At 42.6% G+C, this 19,196-nt stretch overlaps 1 protein-coding gene across 9 annotated transcripts in view; it reads left to right on the plus strand.

Annotated features, from left to right (window-relative positions):
* Positions 1-19,196, plus strand: part of LOC110988800 (uncharacterized) — a 61,461-nt gene that overhangs the window by 30,228 nt on the left and 12,037 nt on the right. For 4 of the 9 annotated variants that reach the window (XM_022252643.2, XM_022252644.2, XM_087142003.1 and 1 more), the window contains 10 exons: positions 1,546-1,572; positions 4,251-4,347; positions 5,177-5,262; positions 9,374-9,458; positions 10,098-10,346; positions 11,150-11,242; positions 12,418-12,444; positions 14,873-14,995; positions 15,506-15,674; positions 16,997-17,044. In XM_022252643.2, the coding sequence (XP_022108335.2) occupies positions 1,546-1,572; positions 4,251-4,347; positions 5,177-5,262; positions 9,374-9,458; positions 10,098-10,346; positions 11,150-11,242; positions 12,418-12,444; positions 14,873-14,995; positions 15,506-15,674; positions 16,997-17,044 (1,004 nt within the window). Of the gene's footprint in view, positions 1-181; positions 1,099-1,125; positions 1,271-1,545; positions 1,573-4,250; positions 4,348-5,176; positions 5,263-9,373; positions 9,459-10,097; positions 10,347-11,149; positions 11,243-12,417; positions 12,445-14,872; positions 14,996-15,505; positions 15,675-16,996; positions 17,045-19,196 lie in introns of those variants that run through there. The other 5 variants (XM_022252650.2, XM_087142004.1, XM_087142002.1 and 2 more) reach the window with 4 other exon arrangements.

The raw sequence follows: 19,196 nt of genomic DNA on the forward strand, positions 1-19,196 counted from the left end.
GTTACTTTACATGTCCATTTTCTCCCATCGTCAAAACATTCAGTTATCATCCGAAAGTGAATGCATCACCACCACTTGAGGGTGACTGGGAGCTTTCACAGCCCACATCAGCAACAAGTTGACTCATTGTGTTTGCCAGTCATCCTCAAGGAAATGGTTAATGCTGGCATCCCATTGTTGCTTTTTTTTTTTTGTTTTTTGGGCAGTTTGTTATTCTGTCTGTTGTTTAGCTGAGAACTGATATGGAAACCACAGAGACAGTGGGATTTGTTTTTTGGAGAGGATGCAGCAGCAGGTCGGGTTGGCATGGTTACCGGTTTTGACACGGGAAGTCATCGCCTGATCTGGGGCTCTTATTGTTGGTAGTCAATCATTGGGGCAGAGTCGCTGGTCAGACACTGAAGCGTGGGCACGTGTGTGATTATCCTGTCTGGCTAGCCGTTTGACTATGTAGCAGAATTTCCAATCACTGCGGCATTTTCTAGGTTGCCTTCGGCTGAGTTGGAACCGGCTGAGCGCGGGCACCAGTCGATTGCCGTCTGAGCATCAGACACTCTTGAGGGATTTCTCAAATATTTCAACAGACGAGATAAACACAGCCTGGTGGTCTGATTTGGGCGGTGACCAGTTCAGGGCAGAAGTAAGAATTGAGTTGGTTTCCTACAGCGACTGGTACTGATGGCCGTGATCTGAAAGCCAGACAAGATCTCGTGAGGCGGCCGTAGAAGACACACAGTTAAGCTCAGGAATGTACCGCTAGCAAAGCAGTTTGCTCTGTGATGTACTGTATGAATATGGTACATCTACTGGGTAGACTTCAGAGAAGCAGTTTTTAATCGAGACCTCTTTGGTACATGTACTCTGCAGTCCATGTATCATTACTTTCTTGTGGATTACTGCTGTCAAGAGTCAACTAAGTTGAAAATAGAGAATTGAATTCATCGTCCTTGTCTGGTCCAACTTTGACTCCCTGATCTCATTGGATGTTTTGATGTGGTAGCCAAGAGCCTGTGTAACCATGCCAACATTTGACCCGTTGAAGCCTACAATATGGTGTCGCCTGAAGAACCAATTTCACAAGCTGCTGAATGGGAAAAGGTGAAGTGGTCCATTTAGTCCCTGCTATGACACTGAAGGGATGATGAAACATTGGCTGTACATGTACATTATATTGATAATTGACGTTTCTTCCCCTGTTTTGTTGGACGGAAATGTTTGATGTAACAAGCATTACAGGGAAAATGTGGTTTTTCCGAAGTTTACTTTACCGGTACGTGTGTTATAAATTTCAATGAGTCTAGTTTATCGTTTGCCCTTGGCCTTGCTCATTTCTGGCAGTTTTTTTCCCCCGGTATTATGCACTTGCTTTGTGTCACTTGTGAACTGGTCTTGTCACAGTTAAATGTGATATGATGTGTAAAGTTACCCAATACCCATGCGCAAATATATTTTGCAGGTTGCGTTTGGAATGTTTTTCGGCAATGTTTAACTGGTGATTTCTGTCTTTGTTCTCTTTCATATTCGGCCGCATGTTTCTTCTGACAGTGGGAACAACCAGTTTGGGGCATGCAGGTGAGTTCAGAATCCTGTCCCACAGTTACATGTATTCCAGTTCCCACAGCCTCCTCATGTACATACAAAAAGCGTCGGGGTGCACCTTCCCCTATTACAAAAAGCGTCCGGGTGCACCTTCCCCATATTACAAAAAGCGTCGGGGTGCACCTTCCCATATTTTAAAAAGCGTCTGGGTACACCTTCCCCTATTTCAAAAAGCGTCGGGGTGCACCTTACCCATGTTAAGGGGACAATTTCTTTTTTATAAAGTTAGTAACGTTGAGACCAAGTGACGGGGAACACAAATATATCCCCAAAACATTTTTGGTCCCCATAACATTTTTATTGTAAGTACCGTACATGTAAACTGCTGTAATAAACAAACTAATGTACATGTACGTGTACAGTACATGTACATGTACACTGTATGTACATGTACTCTGCTGTACATGTATGTTGTATGTGGTCATGCATGTTGCCTGAACTGTTCTGTACTATTAAGTACATTTCAACAAATCCACCGTGTTCTGATGTTTGGAGAGATACATAAGTCCAAGACAAATTTGCTCACTATGGTACAAGGACTTGTGCTTGGCTGTAAAAACTGCTGTGTTTACTGAGTTTCTTGAGCAGAGACTACAACATACTGGTACTGGTTCACCGGTACTCCGTACAGTCTGTTCCAACTTTCCCAGCTACGGGTACCCGCCAAGTCATTAGGACATCATCCAGCTTACTGATTTATTAACAGCAACATCCCACGTTGACTCACTGCAGAATGTTTGTCAAGTCTTACAAGGGCAGAAGGAAATGGCTCAACCAGTAATTGGTGGTTTGTGCGTCAGTTCCTAGTCAACATGCGCAATGTACAGTGCATGTTTGCACATTAAGAGACTGTAATAAGCAAAGCCCTGAAAAAGGAATACCAAGAAAAAATGTTGGTAGACACCGTGATGACCTGATCTTTGGCTTGTCTGGTGTGACATCTGGCTTGAATCAGATGTGGCGTGTACATGTACATGTATCTGTCTAGTGTTAATTTCACCTGCTCAGTTTAGAAATTTGGTTTACTTTAAAACAATTTTAACAGCTAAACATGTTGCGATTAAATTTACACTTTTTTATATTTACGGGCTAATTCATAATTGCAGTGAAAGGGAACACAAGTATGATTGTTATTGCAGAACTGCAAAAGTTGAATACTCTGTAACTCAAGCGAATCTCGATGTAGCTGTTTCACTGTTCCCTTCACTTGCTTATTTATGTGAAGTGCCTGTACATGTATTATGAACATGTCGAGCCCGCCCCCCAAAATGGTCATATCTTGGCTGTGTTCTTGAATAGTACACGATATGCGGGTACGTGTACACATTCGTATACACGTACCCAGTATTATGGAGGCCTGTTATCTAATTTGTTTCGCCTGCGACACCCTCTGGCTCTGTATTTTGTTCTTGGTCATCATTGGTTGGGCTGGGATCAGTTTCAAGTGACAATGGGTCCTTGCACTTTTTTAGGGGTATCAACCAGAAGCAAGGTCACGCCCCTCTTAGGCACTTCCTCGGCTGCGGCTTTGGCCTTGAGCCTTTGAGTGCTTTTATGGCTGCCGGTAGCCATTGACAAAACTTCCAATTTATTGAGACCAAGGCATGCATATATGTACATGTACTTTAGTCTTTGAATGATACAGTCAGTTGTAGAATGGATCGTCAATCCCATCAAGAAGTACATGTACATGTACATCAAAACTTACCTGGGTAAAGAGCATTGTACCCATCTCGTTGATGCCTCTGAAGAGGAAAGTACATGTACCTACCATACAGTGTGTACAGAGAGGTAGAAAGTTGCTGGAAACCCTATCGTGATCATTTACCACAAATTTGTTTTAACATTCAAAGTAGAATCTTAGTTGAGGCTTTAGAATCAGCTTGTGAGGGAGTTGATTGAGTAGAGTGACAGTTCCTCTATCGAGTTCAAAATTAATTCTCGCTTGCTCGAGCCTGCAGGAATTTTTCCACATGTCTCTGTTTTATATTTGTTAGTTTATCCCGAGTTGTTTGCACATGTGTAGTTGTATAGGTTTTGGTCACTTTGGGTAGGGCTAGGGTCCTCCCGGTAGAGCTACTACATGTAGATGTACCGTACATGTATGTATAACACCTCCGTTGCAACAAATTAGGTTGAGTTGTACTTCCAAACAGTATAAAAAGAAGTGTACCCAGCTCGTGACACTTATTCTCGTCCATTCCAGCAATCTGTAGAGACAGTGTACCAGTACACGTACCGATACACCCTTGTAGTCTTTACGGTATGTCCACTGTCCGATCATAGCTATTCACCATGCTCAAATCTCTTCGTCATTTTTTTTCTGATATTGAGGTAGGTGTATAAGTACATGTATGTGCTTCTTATAACAAGGCATTGGTTGTTTGAGGTCAGTGTGGTGAACTGCTTATGAGGATGAGGTGCATGTACATGTAGGCTAGGCTGGGTTTGTACATATGCACATGTACATGTGGATGTTGGAGGATAGGCCGAAGGAAGAACTCCCAGACGACCCACTCAACATTTCAAACCAGAACTGAGGTTGAGTCCTTTCTCTAATTCTTCTGAATAGAAAAGTGCTGCAGTAGCAATCTGGTTTTACGTGCACACTCATGTTCGTGATTGTTTCTTGTCGTTTCTTTCTTACACAGAGGCAAGAAGATTCGCAAGTTTTCCGAAAATGATGCGGATATCCGCGCAGGAAGAGTGCACTTGGTTGACGAGAGCAGCGGGCAGTTGATATCCAAGGTTTGTCATGCCAGCCCCTTAACCCTGACCCTCTCAGATCCTTTCAAATTCACCTGGCAGCCATCCCAGTACATTTACATGTACCTACAGTACTGTAGGCCTATTTAACAAGCAAACTTGGAACCTTTATAAGAATAACTGTTATCCTTATTCACAAACCAGAAAAATCTAATCCTGTCATGTGCTGTACATGTACATTCAAGAGAAGGGCCAAACCTGTGGATTGGGAATGCCATTTGTTGCATAGAAATTGAAAAGCAAGTTGTTGCTGTAAACACTGTGCAGGAAATAATCTCTTCATGGGAATCTGTCGGTGTGCTTTGTTGCAAATCTGCCCTTAGCCCAGAAAACCAGTTCCAATTCACTACACAAGTTCTGAGGTGAAAGTCAAGGATATGCAAAACATTACCATCGGTGAAAGTGTACCGTGAGCAGAACCTTTCTTAACTTTGGGGCTTTTTTTTTTTTTTTCAACTTTGGGCTTTGTGTCTGCTTGCAGCACCCTCTTTGATTCCAGAATAATTTTCAACCCTTTTTTAACTTTTTGAGTCTGTCCTTCAAATATTTTGGTCTCACCGTAGACAGATTGCTGAGTGTGTAAAAGAAGATGGAGGCAGCCCAAGCAGGAGGGCTTGGATGGGGTGAGGAGGAGATGTCAATGCAGGGCATTTGAGTTACCAAATTGAAGCCTGATGCCGGAGAGTTATCCACCGTTTGGCAATAAACTCTTTGTTGTGTCAGTTTTTTTTTTATATTAGGTCGTTGTTTATCTGTCCTGTTTTTTGAAAGGCCACGGGGCCAGTGTAAAGAAATGTCTGTTTGTCTGCAGGTGCCTCTGACAACAATAGACAGCAATGGGGAGCCAAACCTGCGACGGAGAGCCAGTTTCCGCATCAAAAAGATGTCCTCTTCTTCGTAAGTACATGTAATCCGTTTTGTAGAACTGCCCACTGTTGAGCCAACTTTTTTCGCCGAACGCTGAAGAGTGAACTGGTTTCCTAGACCAAAATACATGTACACTGGCCGACGTTTCACGTTAATGAGGAGTCACACTTTTGATGTCTTATTTGCTTGATGTGATGCCGTATTTGCTTTGCTCATTAAAGGCACTCTGTGACCAACAGCAAGAATGAGCGTAGGCTGACTTGTATGTGTCTATAACTGCCCCAGTCGAAGCCTTAGGAATCAACTTGCCATGCTCTGAGTTAACCAATGTGAAAATGAATTGGGCAAAATGTAATTTTGGTATGATGTGACAACAATTCAGTGTTCTTCGCCAGCGAACTTATAAAAACACCAAGCCAAAGAAATAAAAAAACTAAATCCCAAATTGACACTGCATGAATATAGCTGAATGGATTTCTGTGTTTCACAACATGTACCCTACCGGTACAGGTACCGTACATGTACTCAAGTAAAGACTGTCTGAATTGGTACTTGTGTGGCTCAGGCTTTGGATTTTGCCACGCAGAATTACATGTAGCCATAGACAGTGATGTCTGTTCAGACATGCCTTAACACCTTCCTCATGCAGTTCTCAGAATTACAGTCTTAGACGTCATAGAGTTGGTCTATAATAATGAACTACATGTACAGATGCACTGTACCGATACATGTAGACGTACATGTACGTCTAATAGCACAAGAGTGATTGTAAATTTGGCCCTAAAACTGTGTACATGTTCAAGCCGAAATTTATCTAGAAATCTATTGAAAAAGTAGTGTGCCGCTGACAGTTACAAAAATTATAAGGTGTAGCTCAAAAGACACAGAACATATGCTGACATTACAGGAACGGGTTTGTACTTGTACATAAATAACATGTACATGTGCCTCTTAATGAGAATTTGTTCTGGCATGACAAGGTGTCAGTGACTCATATGCAAACAGAAACTTGACACAGCCTGGCCCGGTGGGATGGGTTTTTGTTTCACCTGTTTGCATCCACTTCCTCAAATCAATCTTCCTGTTTGCTGACTGGTTTAGCTGACACATTTAATGGTTCAACAAAATCTGTTGCAAAATGAAAAAATACTGAGGCTTCAAAGCTGCCATCGGCATCCCTGCTTCCTAAAACTCTTTTGGAGTAGGCTTACACATTTCCTGTCAGGAGTTTGCATCTGCAACATCAAAAGGTCTTGGGAAAAAATTTCCTTTGCTTTTGTCTTCAATGAAAAATCATGAAAAGTTCATGGAAAAGAAGGAAACATGTGTTTCAAATTATGATATTGTGAGTTGTTAGCGGTTATTTGACTTTTGTATTTTGCCTCTGACCTACCTGCAGAAGCAATTGTTCAAGACTTGTTTGCTGCCGCGGATGGAAACATTTCTAAACCTCAGAGTACTGTACATGTACATGTACATGTACATGTATGTTCGAAGTGAAAATTTAGGAAGAGGGAGTCTGTACATTGGGTAAACAGCTTGTACTTTGTTTTCACAAATTTGGCATACATGTGCATGTAGGATTTGCAGGCTGGGTATCACTTTGCATTTTCTGAGCTGGGCTTTCGGTTGGAGGCCTGTCTGGCACCTAGCCTCCCCGTTGTGATCCCACTATGGGTCCGTGCTCTCTCCCAGCTTCCAGTGACCTTAACCCCAAAGTGCAGCATCAGAAGTGAAGCGAGGTGCCGCTGTGTGATAAAACCGGTGCAACCTTCATTGGACAGAACTCATAAGACCAAAACGAAAACAAACAAAGTCAAAAAGAAAGAAACAAATGTCTTTTCATGTACTGGTAAGCACAAACTACAGAGATGGGGAGAAGGCACCACAGTCTGTGCGGTAACTTTCTGTTTACAGAATGCTCACGAAACGCGTCTTGTTACAGATAATTATGTCAGGAACAAAGGAAACAGAAAAATATCCAGTACAATGAGCTCATGTACAATATTTTATGACATTTGGAATTTTTGACCAATAAAAAGCACTCTTGATGGTACCGTACATGTAGTTACATGTACATGTAACATGCCTCTAACGCTCAATTAATAACCAATTATGTACATGTCTAACTTTGGATCAGTTATTCACCATCACTATTTCAGCTTTTCATGGACACATTGAAAGTGACTGTGTGGTGTTTGTCCCTGTATGTTTCAATGAACGCAGTGTGTGTTTCCTTATCTTTAGTTTCACTGCGTAGTATACAAGGAACTTTGGACCATTGTTTCAGGCTCGACTCAACTACCAATGAAAGTGAAACAAAATAAACTTATAATACATGTACATGTACTTGTGTATTTTCAAATGTTTCTCAACTGGACTCAATAGAAATGTACATACATGTACTGCAGTGTTTCTCATTGCTTGTGTGCAGCTACAATTCCAGTATGGAATATTCGGTTACAGGCACTGTACCCCGGACATTGTGCTGGCTTTGAGTATACATGTGCTTGCAAACTTGTAAAGTTACTGTTCTGATGGTTGTGTACCGATAAGTTGTGGAATTGACGTTACTTTGCTATAACGTTTGGATGGGATGCTGTCAGCGTCTTCATCATCATGCCAGTCAACCAGACACTTCCCTGCTGTGGGTTATCTCACATTCTCTAGAGAGAATGAAAGATTGCAGGCAACGGTGGGATGTCATTTTTGGAGTTGACCGTATGGGTACAAGGCTGATCTTTATGCTCTACATATGCACGTAGATGGATGCCAACCCATGTATGTATCAGCATGTTGGTCACATTTCTGCACCAAAGATACAATACCTTATGAAGTTTAACTTCACTGAGAGGTGATTGAAATGAATCAACAAATACTTTGAAATCAGCATCTTGGAGAATCTCCACGTCCGTCATCATTACTAGAACACATCCTCTGAGGCTGCAGGATGTTGTGAGTCGAAAGTCGGTGCGGCCTGAGGTGGTGTTCGGCATTTATTGCTAATTTCTGGCGTCAGTGTTTGATTGGAAAGGCATCGTTGACTTACTCCGACTATTGGGATGGTTTGACTTAGCGTCATGTTGTTTGATGCCGCCATCTGAACAGGAGGAGCCTACTGGTATGTAGCTTGCCCTGGAAAAGTTTCCCAGAGATAAAAAAATCATCGTTGGTACCATTGACAGGAGCACCTACATGTAAGACACTTTTCGATTTCATATCGATGAGTCCCAGTAAATTCCTCAGTGTGAGCTACGTGTGTAAGAAAGGAATTTCAAATGAGATGTGATAAGAACGTTGATAACAACTTCAACTTGCCAAAACAGAGACATGTACATGTACAGTGTAGCTGCGCAATGAAATCACACCAGCAGTCAAGAATCGATTGGCATTTACTAGAATATCGATAAAGACCCAGCCATAATGGATGGCTTTAAGCTTCGACACCTGCTGTCCTGCATCAGTCAGGTGGCAGACGATGATGAGCTGTCAATCGTGGAAGGAGATGTCCTGAGTGATGAATATCAGGAAGATGCGAGCGTCTCAGGTTGCCGTGGCAGTGATCACGTGGGAGGGGGCCACGTGGATGACCCTGATGAATTGTCCATCGAAGAAACAAAAGGGCAAGTCTTTAGGTCCATGTACAGTACATGCCTCGGGAATTTGCTTTTTGGTGTAATAAGTGGTAAGGAGTATTTGCCTTGAGCAGGAGCACTCCCTCATCGGTTGAAAAGAGAGTCATGTTGGTGGGGAGTGTTTTTTTCTATGGTATTAATGCCACCGTGTGCGGTTCCCGCCAAAGGAGCCTCCATTACTAGGGGAATTGCGCCCTCTCTTGGTCCAGCTCGGGGGACAGAGAATGCTGGCAGTGTGTCAGACAATTCTCCTGTCACAGGCTTGCCTTCCTGTTAGCAAGCGTGCACACCCCGCCTGCATTAGCCTGTTGTAGATGTACATGTATGTCCGGCAATGAGAAATCGCTATATGCTGCATAGCACCATCACCCAGTGCAACAGTAGCACAAAAAACACAACACTTGGAATCCCGTGTTTGTTGGACTGAACTGTCCCAAGAATGTCCAAACATAAACCATCACCTGCACTGTTTTCTTTTTCCCCCCCTTTTTTTTTACTTGATGCAGGTTTCACGACGGCACTAGTCGCTTTCCCAAGCTCAACGACTGTGCTCACTTCCATTATGACAACGTGGAGCTGGGCCAAATCTCGGTAAGTCACAAAAAATGCCAGTGAAGCAAACCTTGATGAATATTGTCACCACCAACAGTGTGTAGGCTAAGGTCTGAAGGGTTCTTAGGAAATAAATAGTTTCCTGTGCACAGATTTTATTGTGCATAAATCTGCTTGCACTGTACATGTACTATGCAGATCTTATACATGGGTCATTCCATGAGGTTGGGGCACAATTTGTGACGGTGTCCTTGCTACATCCAAAACTTTTACCACCTGTCATGACCTGTAGAGTTGGTCATTTACTCTGTGAAAATAACACACACCTCTGTATTCAGCCTTGCAAGATGTACTGTATAGCAATGTTAATTTGGAATCCCAGTTCAGGGAAATAACTGTTTATTTTTACAGAATCCATGTAACAATTGACACCGTCAAAAATGTCATCCTCATGAAATGACCCATATTTGAATGGAGTGAGTTTGGCCAATTTGGTAAGCCACTGTTTTCAAGCATGTGTACGTAGGCCCTGTCATGACTGTGTTGAGATACGTTTGTGTCTCTAGTGACTTGTGGCTAACTTGACTGTCGTAAACCCTGAGTACCTGTATTTGAGTGAAAGTTTGAAAAGGACACACCTACTGTAAATCAAATGGCCTTTGCTATCTTTTGGTGCAGCTGTCTATGCATGAAGATCCTGATCTCGAAGAGCCCGGCCAGAACGGCAGCGGCGGGGGCGGGCACTGCGACCTGGCCGACAACCCCTTCACTATCAAGGTCTGTAGCAACGGCAAGGTCTGGCTGGTCAAGCGCTGCTATGAGGACTTCAGGGTGCTGGACAAGCAGCTGCACAGCTGCATATACGATCGGCGCTTCAGCCAGCTGGTGGAGCTGCCCAAGGGAGATGGCATGGTGGGCAACCGAGAGGTAGGTGTGACAGTGTTGGAAGATGACATTCGTATGAGTTTGAGTGTGAGCTTGAGTAGGAGAATGAGTAGAGAAATAAGCTGGAAGAGCGGCAAGGGTGGCAACCGAGACGTGAGTGTGATGACGTTGTTGGAGATGACATTCTGATGAGTTTGAGTGTGAGTGTGAGTAGGAGAATGAGTGGAGACATGAACTGATGGAGTTGCCCAAGGGAGACAACATGGTGGACAATGGAGAGTTGGGTATGATGATGTCATTGCAGACGATACTCGTGTGAGTGTGAGTATCAGTGTGAGTGTGAGTAGGAGAATGAGTGGAGACATGAACTGATGGAGTTGCCCAAGGGAGGCAACATGGTGGACAATGGAGAGTTGGGTATGATGATGTCATTGCAGACGATACTCTGGTGAGTGTGAGTATCAGTGTGAGTGTGAGTAGGAGAATGATCGGATGTCTGAGGGGTGTTGTAGAAGGCGATCTGATGAGTCAACTTTAGGTGTGGATGGGAGTGGGAGAATGAATGAAGAGATCCCGGTTAGCTGCTGCCCAAGACTGAAGTTAGGGTGGGGAATCGAGGGGTTAGTCTGACGGTGTTTGAAAATTGGACACGGCCCAAGAACCATATATCAGATTTTCATAAAACTGGTGTCAAGAGGACTGCAAGAAATCTGCTGACAAGCTGATCTGTAAGGATTAAAGAACCACAGGTTCTCTTGATACCAATTAGGGGTAGGCAGTCCTGGCGATATTTCGATTTGAAATGTGTATTAAATGTGATAAGCTTCCCTCTGGTGATTTTTCAGGGTGTGCGGGGAATCCTAAGTCGGTACCTGGGCAGGTTCTCACAGATTGCTGGCGACATGATCAACTGTGGGCCAGTTCTCAACTGGATGGAGGTAAATTGAAGGCTTTGTCCAAATCTGGGCCGTGTCTCTATCTTTGTCTTCATTCCGAGGTCTGCCATCAGTCTCAAACATTTCCTGTCTTGACTGCACAAAAATCCTTTGAAATCGAAACCCCTACTAGACAAATTGAGTTGAGATAACATGCGTGTACCTGACAGCTGCTAAATGTGACCCACTCTGCAAAAATGAGTCTTAAGTCGCTAGATCCACTTTTTGAGTTTTCATTTGTATTGGAAAGAGCAAATTTTAGTTTTTTGTTCTTGATGTATCTCTCAGTTTGGCATCCTGATGAAAGTGGATACTCCATGGTGAAAAAAAGTTGTGGGTTCGTATTGATCTACACTGTGCAAAATGATCCTAGAGGACTTTTTTATTCCAAAGTGGCTCTAGCGACTTGAGACTCGTTTTCACAGAGTGGGTCACAAATGCGATGGAACATTGCAGGTTCTTTTGGCGTGCTCTCTCGTTACAGGCGTTTCACTCATGGTGTCTGCATAAACGAAGCCTCTAACAATGATAGGAACAACTGGTGGCATAGTCCCCACGCTTTTTTTCTGACGGCTTAGCGAAGAAAACCAGCAAGTTAATGCCAGCATTTCCTCTTCCAAAATATTCCCACCTTTTGCCGTTGATCCTACGAGTCCTTGTCGCTCTGGACGCATTGGGGCCCCCTGGTGGCAGAAATGCAGATGTTGCTGTTCCAAGTGGACCCTTTAATACACTGGTTACTGTTAAGTTAAATGTACATGGCATCCTCAGCAGGTGTACGTGTAGCATACTGAGTGATTGATTGAGAAGGAAGATGATAGGGGCGTGGCTAGTCCCCCCCCCGACCTCCTTTTAATTATATGTACATGTATGTACAGCATGGCGTTACTTGAAAATCTCAAATTTTCCTTTTTCTGAAATTGTGTCGCACAGTTCTGCAATTCTGGGTCCATTGGTGGAGCCCTTTGGTCGTACGTTGCTCATGTAGATTCCGCCGCCTTATCTTTCCCAGTGAGAAATTCTGGGTCTGCCGCTTCTTTATTGTTAAAACATGTGGCGGGGCCGAGATGTCGAACTTGTTTGTCTCTGCCTGCCTGCTGTTTGCAAATTGTCTTGTTGAAATCTGAAAGTAAGACAAAAATTTTCAATTTTCTCTTCGACTGTCCACCTCGGCGAAGATTGATAATCACGGACATGCTTTGAAGGTAAAGGACTCAGCCTATAAACAAAACCCTCCCTCCTCTGCATGCTTTTGTCGCCAGCTTTGATTTACCGTAGTTGTTGACGATAATTCTTTTTGGTTTATAATAAATGTGCGTGTACACGTAGTGTCTATAGTGGCACATTTTTGTTTCAGCGTCAAATTTTTGACCGTTGAGTTGAATATTGGCACAAATCTTCCCCACTCCACGATGTGGAATCAACCGCGTTGTTACATGTATCTGAGCTTGGTGCTTGTACCGCCTTTGGCGCTGCACAGCTACGTGTATTGTAGGCTTTCAATGCAGGATCTCAGTTATGCACTTCGCTAAAAACAAGGTGGACGTGTCAGGAATGTCCAATCAGAATTGAATCGTGTGCTTGCAGGGCTAGGAACGACTGTTCACGCAGCTGATCATTCAGCGTGCCTTGCTGGTGCAGTAGACCAGAACGTGTACAGTTTTTGCTCTACAAGAGAAAGTTTTGTTTTATTTCACCAGTGGTTCATGTCTTTGAAATTGAAGAGGATAATTCCACTGTGTTGCATACTTTTTAATTGCGTGCGAAAATTCGCTGTCATCTTTAAACCGACTGCAAATAGTTGTTCAGTTGACAGAACTTTGCCCCAAGTTTTGCTGCACTTCCAGCAGTGTTGTATTTAAGGCCATCACAAGTCATTCAGTCATAAACCAATTCAATTTAATTTATAAGCTATTCAAATGAACTGTGACAAAAGCATTCCTTTGTCATTGTTCACCCTGTTACTTATGACTGGCCCTGTGAAGGGACTTGTGACTGGACTTGTGAAAGGACTTGTGACTGGACTTGTGAAAGGACTTGTGAAGGGACTTGTGACTGGACTTGTGACTGGACTTGTGAAAGGGCTTGTGGAAGGACTTGTGAAGGGACTTGTGATAGGACTTGTGATAAGACTTGTGATGGACTCGAATACAACACTGACTGCCAGCATGTGCACTCTAATTCTCTTACTTCTTTTGAAACTGAGAATCTGTTGATGTGCAGCAGAGTTCCCTGTTACTACTCGTGATCACCATCACTGACCTTCATGTACACACTAAGGAAATGAAGGAACTGTTTTCAATTTCACCACCCATTGTTTAAAGTCTCGGTCTCCTGACAGCAGATAAAGTGTGCTGTCCATAACATACAGTTCCCATACGGCACTTCTCCAAACCTCACAACCCGCACCAGAGAATTGCCGCATGGTGCTACCACAAACCTACGGTACTTCTGTTGAGATTTTGTCGAGTTGATTTTCCTCCCAAAATGTCATGCTGCTTTTTATTCCACAAACCTGAGCAAGCATGAGGTAATTTAATGGTTGGAGAATTTACTCAGAGTATAAATGTAAATAACGTCATAGTGCTCTTTACATTTTCTAAATTTTTGTGAACGAACATCTTGAGCACTTACCATTATATTGAGCTTATGCTTCAAGGAATCTATTTTCTTTTCTCAGTGCAAAACAGCTAGCTTATCCATGAAGTACCATTGCATGTACCCCATGTGGGTCATTCCATGAAGTTGGGGCACAATTTGTGACAGTGTCCATTGTTACATGGGTTTCGTAAAAATGAACAGCTATTTCCCTGCATGTGGATTCCAAATTGACATTGTTATGCATCTTGCAAGGCTGAATACAGAGGTGTGTGTTAGTTTTACAGAGTAAATGACCTACCCTACAGGTCATGACAGGTGGTAAAAGTTTTGGATGTAGCAAGGACACCATCACAAATTGTGCCCCAACCTCATGGAATGACCCATATACAAGTACATGTATGTTTGCTATACAATGATCCATTGTAATCTTTAGCAGTGGTACACACTTGTCACATTTAAAGTGCCTTTTTTTTTAGACAGGCACGTAGCTTGTCGAAGATAATTGTCTCAGTGTTTCCTGTTATTGAGGGGATCCCCAAAACAAAACCATACATGCATTTCCTTCTTTATGGTAGCTCAGCGTTCCTTGTTTCAGTGGTATTTGAAAATGCAGTGGGCAGCTAGAACATGTCAATTGACACCTTCCTAAAGATGTTTGATCATGTGAGAAGTTTATGCTTCACCCAGATTTGCTGTCACCGTCTTCATCTTTTTGTTTCGCCAGCCTTTCCAGTGTCATTTTGATTTTTAAAATGTAAATGGCTTTGTAGATGTTGGTGCTTTTCTCAGAAATTTTATTAGCTTAAGTTAGTTTATTTATAGCTGAATATATGTGTCATGTTCAACTACTGTAACTTGTGACTGATTTAATTTTATTTTTTTCGTTATTTGAGTTGTGCTCATTTTTTTCTAACTTATCCATTTTCATAATTGGACAGGGTCAGCAATTTTAACGTTTATTTTCAACTGTTGCTTTCTTTCTGCATGAAGTTAAAGTTAGAGTTTTACATGTGAAATTTGTTGTTATTTCAGCTCGATAACCATGGCAACCACGTAGTAGCTAGCGAGGAGTCTGCCATCAACATACCCGCAGTAGCAGCTGCACATGTGACCAAGCGATACATGGCACAGGCACCCGATGAAATCTCTCTTGAGGTGAGTTAGCTGCCCATCAGGAAGTCCGGGAACCAGACTGTTTGTGTTTGGTAGAATCAAGAATGTACATTTACTGGTGTTCAGAAAGGTCAGAAATTCCTTAAATGCAGGCTAACCTTACATACTAGCTTTTCTACCCTTACGCTAATGTATACATTAGCGCATTTCACGCTGTATCCTTGGCGTGGTTCAAGAATTACTGTGTGTGCTTGTAGTCGCATTGACACCAATTTAGGTGTTTGTCCTGTCTACTTGTCATTTTGCCTTGGGGAAAGATTCCGCTTGGATCGAAATGTCAGGCCCTCCATATTTTGAGATAGACACTAATTTATTCACTGGTAACATGATCTCATTGATTGATATGCCTCAATTTGAGGACACCTCAAAATACATGTAGAAAGAGAATGTTAGAACCTGTTTAAATTAGTGAAAAAGGGTTTCATTGGTTTTTCCCAGCGTAGGTAATGGTTTAGTCTTATTGTCTTCAATTTTTGATTTGTTTGGGTCTAGGTAGGGGACATGATCTCAGTGATTGACATGCCTCCACCTGTCGACACCTCCTGGTGGAGGGGGAAAAATGGCTTTGAAGTCGGATTCTTCCCCCGGCAGTGCGTAGAGCTGATCAGTGATAAAATACCGCCCTCGGTGGTCAACATCATGCCAAGGTCGCCCAAGCCAGGTACGATGAGACGGTGAAAAACGTGCCCGGTGGTTTTCATTCCTACTGTTGCTGCGCTTCCGAGATTCAGTTTGTAGTTTGTGTTCCGTAAGGGACTTTTTGGCTGTTGTAAGCTTGTCTGCTGCCCTCTCTTGGCATCTACAGCCACAGGAAACAGATGTTAAGCCGTGGCCGAATCAACTGGCTGCGGCTGAGAGCAACACGTGAGTCTATGGAGATTGGGGCTGCAGCCACTGTTTCATAGAGTCACATGCTGTTTCCAGCCGTAGCCGTATGGTTTGGACAGGGCCTCAAATGGGGTGGAGGGCAGCATCTGTAGGGGGCTGGTAACCTAAGGTTACGGTTTAGTGACAGTCATTCGTCAATCCGTGGTCAATTTCACCGAGTGTCCAGGATGTGCTTTGTGCACAGGTTAGTGGGGAAAACTGACCAGTAGTAGACAAATGGTCATTGCTTGAACTTGGCCTGGAATTGACGTACATATCTGGGTCATTCCATGGGTTGGGGCACAATTTGTTACGGTGTCCTTGTTGTTACATCGGTAACTTTTACCACCTGTCATGACCTGTAGAGTAGGTCATTTACTCTGTAAATGTAACACACACCTCTGTATTCAGCCTTGCAAGATGTATAATTTGGAATCCTTATGTAGGGAAATAGCTGTTTGTTTTTATGGAACCCATGTAACAATTAACACCATCACAAACTGTGCCCCAGGCCGTGTCCAAAACGGGCTTCCAGAGCTACGGCTAGGTCTATTGTCTATGCGTCTCCACGCATTTCCAATGGAGCGAAGAGCTAGACCTAGCTCTAGACAAGAGATTTGGATGCAGCCCCAACCTCATGGAATGACCCATCTTCATGTATACATATGCCACACAGTCTGTAGTCCAGATAGTGCTTGTCTTAGAGCCAATAATTATCATCTTTGGCTCTATGATGGTGCTGTGGATGGTGTTGGTTTATTGGAAAGACTGCCCTCTGTTGGCATAGTTTTGCTGATTGCTCTGCTGTTCAATTTAAAGAATCCCTGAGCAGGTAAGTCAAATTTGAGGATCAATTCCTTGTAAGATACGGTAGCCTGCCTATGTACACAAATGTTCATTATTTATAGTTCTTGATGAGGAGCGTTTTTTAAGAGTAGCCAAACTCCATCTAACAGTTAAGTGTTCTATTCAATTCAAAGTCAAATTTGGGAATCGATTCTGGTAAGGTAGCCTGCCTATGGACAACTGTTGATTAGTCTGGTGCCTTGGTAAGGAAACATATACAGATGGTAGTTCTGATATCAGGGATTGTTCTCCATACTTCCCATTATGTAGGCTTCCGCAGTAGTCACCATCAGATCCCAGTCAAGGAGTATGACAAGGGTACGGACATTCCCAACCTAAGCATCTTTGCATCCTGGCATTGACTTCTTTCCTGGACTGATATTTCATTTTGCGGCATTTTGAAATGACCCCTGCAAGAGTTTCATCCCGTGCATAATTAGGAAAGGGAATGACTAATCCATTTTTTTTCCCCCCGTCTGGCGTATCTTTTTTCCTGCTCACTGTCATGTACGTGCATTTGCCAGTAGGAATGCTTTATTTTCTGGAGAGTTATCCTGTAATGATCTGGCAGTGCATTGGCATCACCAGTTCATGTACCGTAATTGACTACATTTTTGACCTCATGTCGTCTTGGTTTCTTGTGGACTGTCCCATGTCGGATGTGGTTAGTGTTTCGGTCTGCCTCATGTCCGGGTAAGATGTTTGCAAAGGGTTCATCTAGAATTAGTCCCTCTCTGTATCCGTCTTTATCTGATACCTTTTCTTCCCTCTTGGAATTCTGGTCTTTACAGTTGCAGAAAATTAAAGGATTAAAAATGTACCATCTGAATGGCGTACCCTTATGACTCAAATGTATTAAATATCTCTGTGGTCCACACTGGAAAATGATGATCTCAAAGTTCAAAATATTTGAACTGGTTGGCTTTTGATATTCATTTCAGGCAGGGAAGGCGATACGCACCGGTATTAGCCAACTTTTGAGGGTTCATGTACAAACACAAAACTATGCATACATGTACATGTGTATGCCCTAAATACATGTTTTGATGGCCGTAACTTTTGTACAAATGTGGTGCAAATCACAAGACATGAACAGTGACAAGAAAAAAACCATGATAAGACGGCAGTAAGCTTTATCTTTTCATCCACTTTCTCTTTCTCGATTTGTCAAATGTCTCGCTGTCCTATGTTTTTTCCATGTGAAAAGATGGTTACACTTCTTTTAAACTAATCCACACGTGGTTCTTTAATCTTGTCTGCTGCATAAATGAGACAGGAAGTCCAGGTACAAGACTTGCACTCTTCTTATTCACCGTTTATTTCTGGAAATATATTCTGGGCCACTTTGGTGTCCATGTAGATATAGTCTGGCTTCATAGTGAGCTGCATGTTTTTGCGTTCCACATGTTGAATTGACCTGGCTGTAAATTTTCTCTCTGTTGTGTTTGTCTGAATTAATGTTTCTCAAACCAGTGAGCATGCTCTGGTGTGGTCTGCAGGTTATGCGATGGTGTTTGTCTTTTCAGAGCAATGTACCGGTACAGCCACACTGTTCCGTTTGCCCGTGATTGCTGGTCGTGTTTTTATCTGTGTACAAATATGTCGCACCATTTTGAATTCAGCGGGTTGTTCCTGTCATGAGAGAGCTGATGTCACCCCGTTTGAAACTGAGAATTGATGTTTCATCGTCCTTGTCTTTCAAAGATAACTTGGATTACAAGGTTGTTAGTGAAGAGATTCCCAAAAGGCCTAAACAAGCAAACATTGAGAAAGGAAAGGTTGTGTCTCTTCTGTTACTTTCTTTTAATACAGTTCTGTAAAATAAACTTTTCTTGATTCATATGAAGATCAATTAATAATTTCAGCTCACGAAACAAAATGGGATCATCTTTTATTGGAAGTTCATCCAAATATCGCAGTGTTTTTCCGAACAAAGTTTGAATTCAAATAGTTTAAGGGGTTGTTGGAAATATTAATGGTCTTTCTGTCTTTCCGCTCATTTAAGTTTGCTTTGCTACACCTGTCAGTTCGGCAATTAGCTTTGGTGTACATGTACATGTAAATGCTTTCACTTCTCTCAATGATATTTTCTTGTGAAATGTAATTGAACCTAACTGATGTCACTGATGTACCGTACATGTGCATTGTGAAGATTGTGATAATGTGTGTATATAGCATGCCATTGCTTGGTGTTTGGTGATTGGTGATTTTTGCCTGATGTTCATATCTGTAATCTACGTTGTAATGTAGCAGATGGTTATTTTTGTGTGTGGGTTTCACACATAGTTGGAGCACCATTCCTTGATGCTATGTTTCTTTACCTGTTTCTTCAAGAATTAAGAAGGACAGTTTACAGTAACTCAATAAGCAGTTAACCAACCAAAGCAGTGACAATAGGGTTTAGAGATCAGTTGTTTTCATGTTTACTGTTCTAGGGGCAAGCTAATCAAACGTGTCCAAAACAGGCTAG

Source organism: Acanthaster planci, linkage group LG10 (genome assembly GCF_054643075.1).
Source record: "Acanthaster planci isolate LZ-2023a linkage group LG10, COTS_SCS, whole genome shotgun sequence".
NCBI lineage: Eukaryota > Metazoa > Echinodermata > Asteroidea > Valvatida > Acanthasteridae > Acanthaster > Acanthaster planci.